Consider the following 12004-nt stretch of genomic DNA (forward strand, 5'->3'; position numbering starts at 1 on the left):
GTTAATCACCAGAACTGGAAGGCTCAAACTACCTTTAACAGTCTCGAGCCGTCGAAGTGTTCTTACAGGCTTGAGAAAAACTGTCATATCTTAAATCAACCAAACCCACCAGTGATGAAAAGATTATTGAGGCTTGGGAGAAAGAAGATGCTCAGATTATGACTTGGTTATGAAACAACTTGGAGCCTGAGATCTTCAACAATGTATCATTCCTAGAATTTGCCAAAGATATCTGGGAAAATCTCGGGGGCATGTATTCTTCAGAGAAGAATATTTCTCGTATTTATCAGTTGTATCGGGATATTTTTAATCTCTAGCACGAAGATCGTTCTATTGAAGATTATTACTCAAAACTGAAGGGCATGTGGGAAGAATTGAATGTCTACCAACCATTGACTACAAACATAGAACAACAAAAAGGGCATAGGGAGGAGCTTCGGGTGGCAAATTTTTTATTTGGACTTAAATCCGAACTCACTCCGATCAGTTCGCAGATTTTGTCTGGCAAGGAGATACCCACAAGAAGTGAGACTTTTGCTTGAGTTCGAAGAGCATCTATTCATGCCCCTGTGATTGAGAAGGACAACCACTCTGTCCTTGTTGTTCCTACTGAGCGACATGATCCTTTCTGTGGAGGACGAGGGGGCAGAGGTCCTTCCAACGCAGGCCGTGGTACTTGTGGCGGCAGAGAGCAAGAAGTGTACTCATTGTGGCTGAAACAATCACTCTGTTGACTTCTGTTGGGCTCTTCATGGCAAGCCAGCTTGGGCTAATCAAGCTTCGTTTTCGGAGGAGACTACTCCCACTCCTGCGAATGAACTAGTCGTTCTCTCCAAAGCCGAATATGATTCTCTGGTAAAGCGCTAGCGTGCAAATCAACCCTCCTCCACTGCTACTATCGTTACTTTAGGTAATACGTGTCTCCATGCTTCATCTTCTACACCTTGGATCATCAATCACATGATAGGTAACCCATCTCTTCTTTCTGATATTTCTCATGTTTTCTCACCATCGGTTGTTACTATAGCAAATAGTGCTAAATCATTTGTTCATGGAATTGGTACCTTCCGCATTTCGGGTCTCACTTTTTCATTAGTTTTATATATCCCTAAATTTTCATTCAATTTATTGTCAGTTCGCAAAATCATATCAGATTTAAATTGCTTAGTTACTTTTTCTCCTTCCCGTTGTGTCTTTCAGGATCTCAAGGTGAAGAAGACGATTGATGGGGGGTTTGAGAAGGATGGTCTTTACTACTTCCAACCAACTACTGCTCCGCTCTACATTCCACCTTCTCTTCAGCTTACTAGTGGCATGGCCGCCATGGACATCCCTCTTCAAATAGTCTTTGAGCCTTGGTCCCTTCTTTAGTTGATTTTTCTAAGGTTAAAACCTTTTGAGTTAGTACATTCGGATATTTGGGGACCAACTCGTACTACTGGTTTATTTGGTGCTCGTTATTTTGTGTTATTTATTGATGATTATTCATGTTTAACTTGGGTTTATATTCTTAAAGATAGATCTCAAGTATTTTCTGTTTTTCAATCCTTTTATGCTGAAATTCAAAATCAGTTTGATGCAAAATTACTTGTTCTTAGAATTGACAATGCCCTTGAATATAAACTTAATGTTTTTCAAAAGTCTTTTGAGTCGAGGGGCATTATCCATCAAACATCTTGTGTTGATACCCCACAACAAAATAGAGTTGATGAACGGAAGAATAGCCCACTCCTAGCTATCGCTCGTGCCTTAATAATTCAAATGCATGTTCCAAAACATTTTTGGGCAAATGCAGTTCTGGTTGTTACTTATCTTTTAAACCGCATGCCTTCTAGGGTCCTTCAAGGAAAATCACCCTTCCAAATGATGTTTTCTGACAAAAACCCTTTTTCCATTCCTCCAAAGGTGTTTGGGTGTGTCTGTTTTGTTCATAATCTAAGTCCGGAAGGAGACAAACTTGATCCTCGTGCTCACAAATGTATTTTCTTTGGTTATTCTTGTAGAATTTAGAAGTAGAGAGCGACACTGATGGAGTTTGCACAATTCTCATTACCTTAATCCCTAAACAAAATAGGGGTTATATATATATATATATTTTTGAGAAGTAAAAATAGGGGTTATATACAAATGTAAGAAAGGCGTAATTATACTAAGGCCACAAACTATAATTAAATTACAAATTGGCATATATATATATATATATATATATATATATATATATATATTCTAACACTCCCTCTCAAGCTGGAGAATATATATCATATAATCCCAGCTTGGAACAAATAGTCCTTAGCCAATTATGACCAAGTGCTTTGGTAAACATATCAGCTAGCTCATCTCCAGACTTCACAAATGGAGTAGAGATGCTCCCACTTGAAACACAGGATTGGATGCAATATGAATAGCATCTTGGTTATCACAGAACAACGGAATTGGAGTTTTGACTATCATCCCAAGTTCCTCGAGAAAATGTTGTAGCCATGCCAACTCACTAGAGGTATGTGCCATGACCCTATACTCAGCTTCAACACTAGATTGTGCTACCACCGTTTACTTTTTACTTTTCCATGCAACAAGTTTCCCTCCTACAAATGTGCAGTAGCATGTAGTAGATCTCCTATCTGAGGGACAACCAGCCTAGTCAGCATCTGTAAAGCCTTCCACCCTGAGATGCCCATTTGATTTATGCAGTAACCCAAAACCTAGAGCTTGTTTAAGGTGTCGGATAATTCGAAGAACAACATTCAAATGTGGCATTCTAGGAGCTTCCATGAACCGACTTACGATACTCACTGCATATGAAATATCAGGCCGAGTGATAGCGAGATAAATTAATTTCCCAACAAGCCGTCGATATCTGCTAGGGTCATTAAATAGATCACCCTCATCAGACAAGAGTTTTGTATTTGGATCCATAGGAGCATTAACCGGACGACTACCTAACATACCTGTTTCTTTTAATAAATCCAACACATATTTTCTTTGAGATAAACTTATACCTTCATTGGATCTAGCAACTTCAATACCCAAGAAATATCTGAGTTCACCCAAGTCTTTAGTTTGGAATCGATTTTGCAGAAACAACTTCAACTGAGCAATGCCTTCAGAATCATTACCTGTGATCATACTATCATCTACATATACCGTAAGAAAAATGAAATCAGCTTTGGTGTGCAGGTGAACTACCGAATGATCTGTCTAACATTTGTTAAGACCAAATGCTAATGTTGCCTCAGAGAATTTTCCAAACCAAGCCCTTGCAGATTGTTTCAATCCATACAGGGCTTCCTAAGGCGACAAACAACATGGTGATACTCCCCCTGAGCAACAAACCCAGGTGGTTGCTCCATATGCACTTCTTCAGCTAAGTCAGCATGTAAGAAGGCATTTTTCACATCTAATTGAAATAATGACCAATTATGATTGGTAGCAATGGAAATAAGGACTCGGATAGAGGAAATCTTTGCAATAGGGGAAAAGGTCTCGTCATAATCAGCACCATAGGTCTGGGTGTACCCCTTTGCAACAAGACGAGCCTTCAAACGCTCAATAGACCCATCATGATGGTATTTGACAGTGTAGACCCATTTACAACCAACCAGTTTGGAACCCGGAGGTAAGGGAACAAGATCCAATGTTCCATTACAATGAAGGGCATCCATTTCATCTACCATTACTTTACACCAATTTGAATTAGAAAGAGCATCCTGCAAAGTCTTGGGAACAGAAGTAGTAGACAACTTGGATACAAAACAGGATAAAGAGGGTAAAACATGATTATATGAGATAAAGTTAGAAATGGGATGTGCAGTGACACGAGCGAGTACCTTTACGCAAGGTAATAGGAAGATCATCAGCAGGAGGAGGAACCTTAATAGAATTAGAAAATTGGTGGGATGCTTCCCGTGGTCTTCGACCATACACTTGAAGTGGCTGTGGTGTGACAAATTCAATTGAAGCAGACACATTCAATTGAAGCAGACACAACAGGCAACGGAAGCAACAAATCGGTATTTAAAGACGAACCACGTGAAGAGAAGTAAGGAGTGTCCTAAAAAAGGTGACATCCATACACACAAAAGCACTACGAGTGCTAGGATTCCAACATTTATAACCTTTTTGAGTTCGTGAATAACCAATAAAGACGCATTTAATGGCACGAGGAGACAATTTATCTGTGCCAAGACGTAATACATGAGCAAAGCACACACAACCAAAAACATGAGGCGTTAATGCAAATAACGGACAGGTAGGAAAAACCATAGAAAGAGGGCTCTTCCAGTTATGAATGGAAGATGGCATGCGATTAATTAAATAGCAAGCAGTTAAAACGGTATCTCCCTAGAATGCATTGGGAAGATGCGTATGGATCATTAAGGTTCGAGTTATTTCAATTAAATGCCTATTTTTTCGTTTTGCTACGCCATTTTTGTTGAGGAGTATAAGAATAAGAAGTTTGGTGCAAAATACCATGAGTGTCGCAAAATTGAGAAATAGCACCTTTGACATATTCCATGGCATTATCAGATTGTAAAGTTCGTATAACACATCCAAACTGGACCTCAATTTCTTTAAAAATAATTGAAATATGGGAAAAAGTTCAGAACGATCTTTCATTAAAAACATCCAAGTCATCCTTGAATAGTCATCAACAAAGGTAACAGAATAGGAAAACCCTAAGTGACTGACATGACGAGCAGGACCTCAAATGTCTGTATGCACCAATTCAAATAAATACAGGGACGATTATCAATACAGGGAGGAAAAGACACTATGGTGCTTGCCCAATTGACACGACTCATAGTCTAAATTAGACACGGACTCAAGAAAAGGTAGTGCAGATTTCAAGTACCTCAATGAGGGATGATCCAACCGATAATGCCACTGGTGGACAGAGACCCGTGAATGAGAGCCATATCACTAGTAGATGACTCACATTCCATGTAATAGAGACCATTTTTCGCAATGCCTCCACCAATTGTCATTTTTGTTTTGAGGTCTTGAAAGACACAAAATGAAGGATAAAAAATCACACAACAATTGAGTGCTTAGAGTTATCCTACTCACAGATAATAAATTAAAGGAAACTAGGGGACTAGTTGCACATTAGGTAACACAATGGAGGACGTTAGGCGAATTGTACCCTGTCCAATAATGGGACGAGTCCTGCCGTCAGCTAAAGTAACAAAAATTGTGTAATTCAAAAAATAGAGATTCATTGCCCGTTAAATGGGTAGATGCCCAGAGTCAAGAACCCAAGAGGAAGAGGAAGACTAGAAGTCTGAAAAACATGCAATGTTACCTGTTTGGGCAAAGTTGACAACACCATCAACAGATTTTTGTTGTGCCGAATTGACTAAGGCATTGAACTTGGCTTGGGATATTCTGACACTATCAGTACTAACAGATGCTGACATTGTAGTAAAAAAATGGAAGAGGCAGAAGAGAAACAACCTAAAATCTGTTCTAGCTCCTAAACCTGGAGCTGAATAACCAAAATAACAAACTCGAATATTTTTTTTGGCTAGAATTGGAGAATGCAGAACCATAAAAAACAGTATGTTTTTTCTGTTCTGTTCTTTTCTGGCACCACTAAAGAGGGGGGGGGGGGAATTCTAAGTTGAACTGGGTCTGTGGATCCAAAACGGGTCGGGTCTCAATATACGAACCGTATCTCAAAATAGGGTCAGGTCTACAAACCGGGTTGAAACTGAACTAGGTCACTACAAAACTGAGTTCCAACAAAACTAGTTTGGGCTACCATAGTCATGTAGCCAAACACCCCTCTTCTTCTTCACAATTCCAGACAACGACGACAATGGAGATACCAATCTTAGGGATGATGACGATGACGGGTTGGGACACCCAAACCCATTAGCCAAACACCCTCCTTCCTTCACAATCATCGGCGATGAGATGTCGACCGGAGAACGCAAGCACTGGCCAACAGAAACCAACCAACAAGTCTGTCTCTGCAACTTCCGGCAATAGTGACTGCAACTTCCGATAACAACAGAAGAAATGGTTCGCGATGAAGAAGCTCTATGCAATTCCACCGACCAGTTTCTTCGATCACAAAATTAGGATCTTCGCGATGTCCAAAAAGAATCGCGACACAACCAGAGAAACGACGATGAAGTTGGGCTGTTTCGTGATGATGTATACCAACCTCTGCAACGATCTTGGCATGATGAACCCTCTGTAATCTCCTCCAAGTGATGAACACAACAATGACAATCAACCAAAAATAAGCAACTGATTATGAAACTTGCGACAGCTCGAAGCTAGTGCACATGAAGCTAATACACACCCTAGCAATCAATTATGCAGCTCGCGGTGACAACGACACTAATTGGACCGTTGCTCTGATACCATGTAGAATTTAGAAGCATAGAGAGAAACTGATGGAGGCTGCACAATTCTCATTACCTTAATCCCTAAACAAAATAGGGGTTATATAAAAATGTAAGAAAGGCCTAATTATACTAAGGCCACAAACTATAAGTAAATTACAAATTGGCCCAACATATATATATATATATATATATATTCTAACAATTCTCGCACTTAAAAGGGATATAAATGTTACAGTCCAACTCTTCGTAAACAATTTGTGTGTGCAGATGTAACTTTCTTTGAGGATGTTCCTTATTATTCCCAGGAAGGCAGTCGTCTGGAGAACTCTGTTCTTCAAGAGTCTGTTCTTCCAACTCTAGTTTTTGATTCTGACATCCCACCAGCTCTTCGTGTCTATGCTTGTTGCCGAAAAAGAGTAGTTAATCATGTTCCAACGATTGAAGTAGTAAACCCAGCCTTGCCACTTCCACCAGTCGCTTCAACGCCTGGAGATTCTTCCATCTCTGTGGACTCTGATCTTGATTAACCTATTATTGTTCGGAAAAGTAAACGGTCTTGCACCAGTCACCCTATCTCCAATTTTGTATCGTATAATAAATTGTCCTCCTCCTTTCAAGCTTTTTCTTTGTCATTATCCTCTATCGCTCTTCCTAAGTCCTACAAGGAGACACTTTCTCATCAAGGGTGGAGGAAAGCTATGGAAGAACTAAATGCTTTAAAATTGAATCATACTTGGGACCTTGTTCCTAAGGCTGCTGATACTCAGGTTGTTGGTTGTTGGTTGTTGTTGGGTTTTTACTGTTAAACAGAACCCTGATGGTACTGTTGACCGTCTCAAAGCTCGACTTGTTACTAAAGGCTACACTCAGACTTATGGCCTTGATTATACTGGGACGTTCTCTCCTGTGGCCAAACTGAATTTTGTTCGTGTGATAATCTCTCTTGCAGCTAATCTAGACTGTCACTTCATCAACTTGATGTTAAAAATGCCTTTCTGCATGGTGAACTTATTGAGACAGTCTATATGACTCAACCACCTGGGTTTGAGTATAAGGGGGAGTGTGTGTGTCATCTCAAGAAGTTTATTTATGGCCTCAAACAGTCCCCTCATGTATGGTTTATAAGTTCAGTAAAGAAGTGGTAGTTCATGGTATGACCAGAAGCCAGGTTGACCACTCTTTCTTTTTTAAGAAAACGAAACGTGGTATTGTGATCTTATGGTGTATGTAGATGGTATCGTTATCATCGGCAGTGACAAAGATGGGATATAAGTTCCAATTCATCACTTGAGTTCTAGTTTCCTTACTAAGGATTTGGGCAAACTTCGTATTTTCTAGGAATTGAGGTGGCTCGGTCGAAGTAAGGCATTAGTCTTTCTTAGCGGAAGTATACTCTTGATCTCTTATAGGATACTAGATATCTTGGTTCGAAACCTGTAGCTACACCCATGAAGACTAATGTAAAACTTAAGGTGGATGATGGTGACCAACTCGATGATCCAAAGATTTATCGGACTTGTAGGTAAACTTATATACTTCACAATCACTCGTTCAAACATCTCCTATGCAGTCAGTGTTGTGAGCCAGTTCATGACTAGTCCTTGGGTACCTCATATGAAGGCAGTTGTACGCATCTTGAAGTATCTTAAGGGTGCTCCGGGACATGGTCTGCTTTATCGATCATCTGGACATCTTCGGATTGAGGGATACACAAATGCAAATTGGGTCAGTTCTCCTTCTGATCGACGGTCCACCACGGTTTACTGCATCTTCATAGGAGGAAATTTAGTAACTTGGATGAGTAGGAAACAGTTAGTTGTGGATTGTTCCAAGGCTGAAGCAGAGTATCGTGCCATGGCATGCACTGCTTGTGAACTTACTTGGTTGAAAACTCTTTTACAGGAACTTGGGATTTCAGTCCAGTACCCAATTCCTCTCCATTGTGACAATCAAGCAGCTATTCATATTGCTAGCAATCCAGTTTACCATGAGAGGACTAAATACATTGAAGTAGATTGCCATTTCATCTGATCTAAAGTTGACTCAAATGAGATTGTTACACCTTTTGTTCCTTCTGGTAGACAGCTGGCTGACATCTTCACTAAGGCGCTTCCCAAGAACTATATTGATTCCATATGTAGCAAGGTGTGAGTTATTGGCATTTACTCTCCAGTTTGAGGGGGAATGTTGTACAGTATTGTATGAGTTGTCACGTTGTACAGTATTGTATGAGTTGTCACACGTGTACAGTTAGTATTGTATGAGTTGTCACTTACCCCTCATTACCATATATAGAATTACCATGTAGAGGGTTTACTTGTTCTCCACTCACCTACTCCCGTAGCTTCTCTTTTTTAAACACCATTATATTACTGTATTACTTAATAATATACACGTTTTCATATATTTTTTTTTTGTTTTTGTTTCTCTCTCTCTCTTTCAACAATTAGGATGTTGTTAGCATATATGATAGCCACAATTTATGGAATGACTTACCATATTAGCATAGATTTGATTATGCATATGTTAGCATATATGATAGCCATGATTTATGGTATGACTTACCATATTAGCAGAGATTTGATTTAGTTTCTTTTCTTGTAACATGAGCATGTGTTCTTATTTTATCTATAAATACTAGAGCTGTGAATGAGTGATAGATATCATTTAAGCCTTTACATATTATACATATCATTCAAGCTTTTACACAATTATCTCATTTTTCTTCTTTTTATATTTCTACTTGGTATCAGAGCTAGGGTGGTTCGACTGCAATGAGGGCATTGTGAGTTCGGCACCACCCATTCGGGAATGGTCTAATGGCCATCCGGGAGGTGTCGGGTAGGCACCTCAATGAGGGCATTACGGGTTTGGCATTGAGAAACGGTATGAGGAGACGTAGTTTCTTTTTTATGGTCTGAGGAGACATAGTTGTTTTTTTTTTGATCTGAGGGGACATTGTTGATTCTTTCTTTTACATTGTTTAAACATATGTATGTATGAAGCGAAATGGTCTGAGGAGACATTGTTGATTCTTCCATCTACATGTTTTAAACATGTGAAGGGGAATGATCTGAGGAGATATTGTTGATTATTTACGGTCTCAGGAGACATATTGTTGGTTGTTCATGGTCTGAGGAGACGTGATTGGTTGTTCATGGTCTGAGGAGACATTACTAATTGTTTATGGTATGAGGAGACATTATTAATTGTTTATGGTCAAGGAGACATTTTTGGTTTGTTGATCGATATTTTAAATCTAGTCAGATTTGCACTCTGCAACTTGTAGATTCTGAAGAAGGGTGCTAGCAAGACCGTGTTTGAAGATGCGTTGTCCAAGTTGGGCGTTTCAGATATCCACGCACCAACTTGAGGGGGGAGTGTTAGCATATATGATAACCACTATTTATGGAATGACTTACCACATTAGCATAGATTTAATTATGCATATGTTAGCATATATGATAGCCATGATTTATGGAATGACTTACCATATTAGCAGAGATTTGATTGAGATTTGATTTAGTTTCTTTTCTTGTAATATGAGCATTTGCTCTTATTTTATCTATAAATACTAGAGCTGTGAATGAGTGATAGATATCATTCAAACCTTTACATATTATATATATCATTCAAGCCTTTACACAATTCTCTCATTTTTCTTCTTTTTATATTTCTATTGACGTACTTTGAGCATTATATAGAATGATATTAATGAAACAGTATCAGCTGAATTCACTTTCTATGTTGTTCTTTTCCTACTATTAGGGACCTGTAAACTAAATTTCTATGTAACTATTCAATAGGATGAACTGCAAAAAACTTGGCTGTGCAAAAGGTGTGAGACCATGAATGCAAAATTGAGGTTCGTCTCATCAGTTGCTGTTATATTATTCCTTTCTTTAACCGTTAATATTGCTAGCCTTTTATTATTCATAGTGAATTTAAATATGGTTGGAGTAATTTAAACTTATTCTTCCAGTGGTTAGCATAACAAGAAGCATGATGCAGAGGTAAAAACTGAGAAATTCTGCAACTTGGACCAGGATTGTTTGTGTTTTGAAAAATAACATTGGGGTTTTAACTTTTCAAAACCCCTTCATTGACATCAAATCAACCATCTGAAACTGTCGAGTGCCCTTTTAGAATTCTAAATTTCTAATACTCTTGCGTCATTCTAAAGTTGTGAGTTAAGAAACATAAACTTGCATGATTCTACTAACCTCCCCAGCTGTCAATTTGAGTGACATTTCCTACCATGGGTATTAGGCACCCATCCATTACCAGAAGCGTCTTTACTTACCAGTTATGACTCAGATTGAGTGACATTTCCTACTATGGGTATTACTGTATTAGGCATCTATCCATTACCACTAGCATCTGTACTTACCACCAATTGTCTCGACAGTTGTGATACCCCCTAATTTTGGAACACGGGTTGATCAAGTCCGCGCACAAAATTAAGGGATATCAAAACAATTAAAGTATTTAATCAAGCACAGAATACAAAGTGAAATAAAAGAATAAATAATACGCTGAAGAAAAACTAATAAATAATAATTTCCATTAATTAATAACTCTCCAACAATTACAACTCGGGAATCCCATAACCCAAGGACCCCTTAAAACATTATCTATAATCCAATATTACTTAAAAGTACACAAGATGAATAGATGAATAATAGTCTCCCAGCTGCAGATCCTCAACCTCGAGACTGGAACTTCTAATAACCTGAAAACTAAATTGTGGGTTAAACCCTACGAGTAAGTTCTCTCTACCAGACCTCTGAAAACCAATAAGTAGATCATCTCTGATCAAAATCCAACCTAATAAAGAATTTAACTTTAATATAGCATGATATACATATATATAAATAATTATATATACTACATTAATCACATCCACTAATAGATTTATTAAATTTCCAAACCTATAAAATAATGATTAAAATAATAATCATAACTAGACCAATCCACCATTTCTTTTAAAAAAATAAACTCCTTTAACCTGAATTCCATCCTAATAAGTTGTTTAATCATTTAAACAATAAATTATAATAAAAGAAATACTCTATTTAATCCCAACCCGATAATGATTTTTAATTGTTTAAATCACATATCCAAAATCCAAGTTTTGACAAATCATCCATGTCTTCCCCAATATTATTTTATTAATATAAAATAATACACTAACCAGTAAGTACTAAACTATTCTCATTTAAGAATATCTAATCCTAATCCAATCCATACATACAACAACCATAGATGATATTTTAATCATCTAACACATAACAATGTAATTATGTTTTGGCAAATCAACCATGCCATTACAAATATTTTTATTTATATATTGGCAATTCAATCATGCCTCCGTATATGTATATTTATACGTTGGCAATTCAATCATGCCTCCACAGGTATATTTATTCATACATTTAATTAGCAATTCATCCATGCTTTCCATATATGTATTCTATTCATATAAATATTTAGGTAATATATTTAATCATTTGACAATTCATCCATACCTACACTTTAACCATGAATTAACTTTAAAATTAACAATACGCTAAATCATACATAGCTATCTCATGCATATTATACGCATATCATTAATTTAATAACCAGTCCAGCCATATATACTAAGT

The 12004-nt window shown here is 37.7% G+C and overlaps 1 protein-coding gene across 2 annotated transcripts in view; it reads left to right on the top strand.

The window, feature by feature from the left end:
* Positions 1–12004, top strand: part of LOC132300895 (AUGMIN subunit 4-like) — a 43782-nt gene that overhangs the window by 15371 nt on the left and 16407 nt on the right. For both annotated transcript variants that reach the window (XM_059798183.1, XM_059798185.1), the window contains one exon: positions 10163–10221. In XM_059798183.1, coding sequence (XP_059654166.1) covers positions 10163–10221 — 59 coding nt within the window. The remainder of the gene's footprint in view (positions 1–10162; positions 10222–12004) is intronic.

This window comes from Cornus florida, unplaced genomic scaffold (assembly GCF_030987335.1).
Source record: "Cornus florida cultivar Cherokee Brave unplaced genomic scaffold, ASM3098733v1 CherokeeBrave_3.0.0_Hap2_Chr03, whole genome shotgun sequence".
In the NCBI taxonomy this organism is placed as follows: Eukaryota; Viridiplantae; Streptophyta; class Magnoliopsida; order Cornales; family Cornaceae; genus Cornus; species Cornus florida.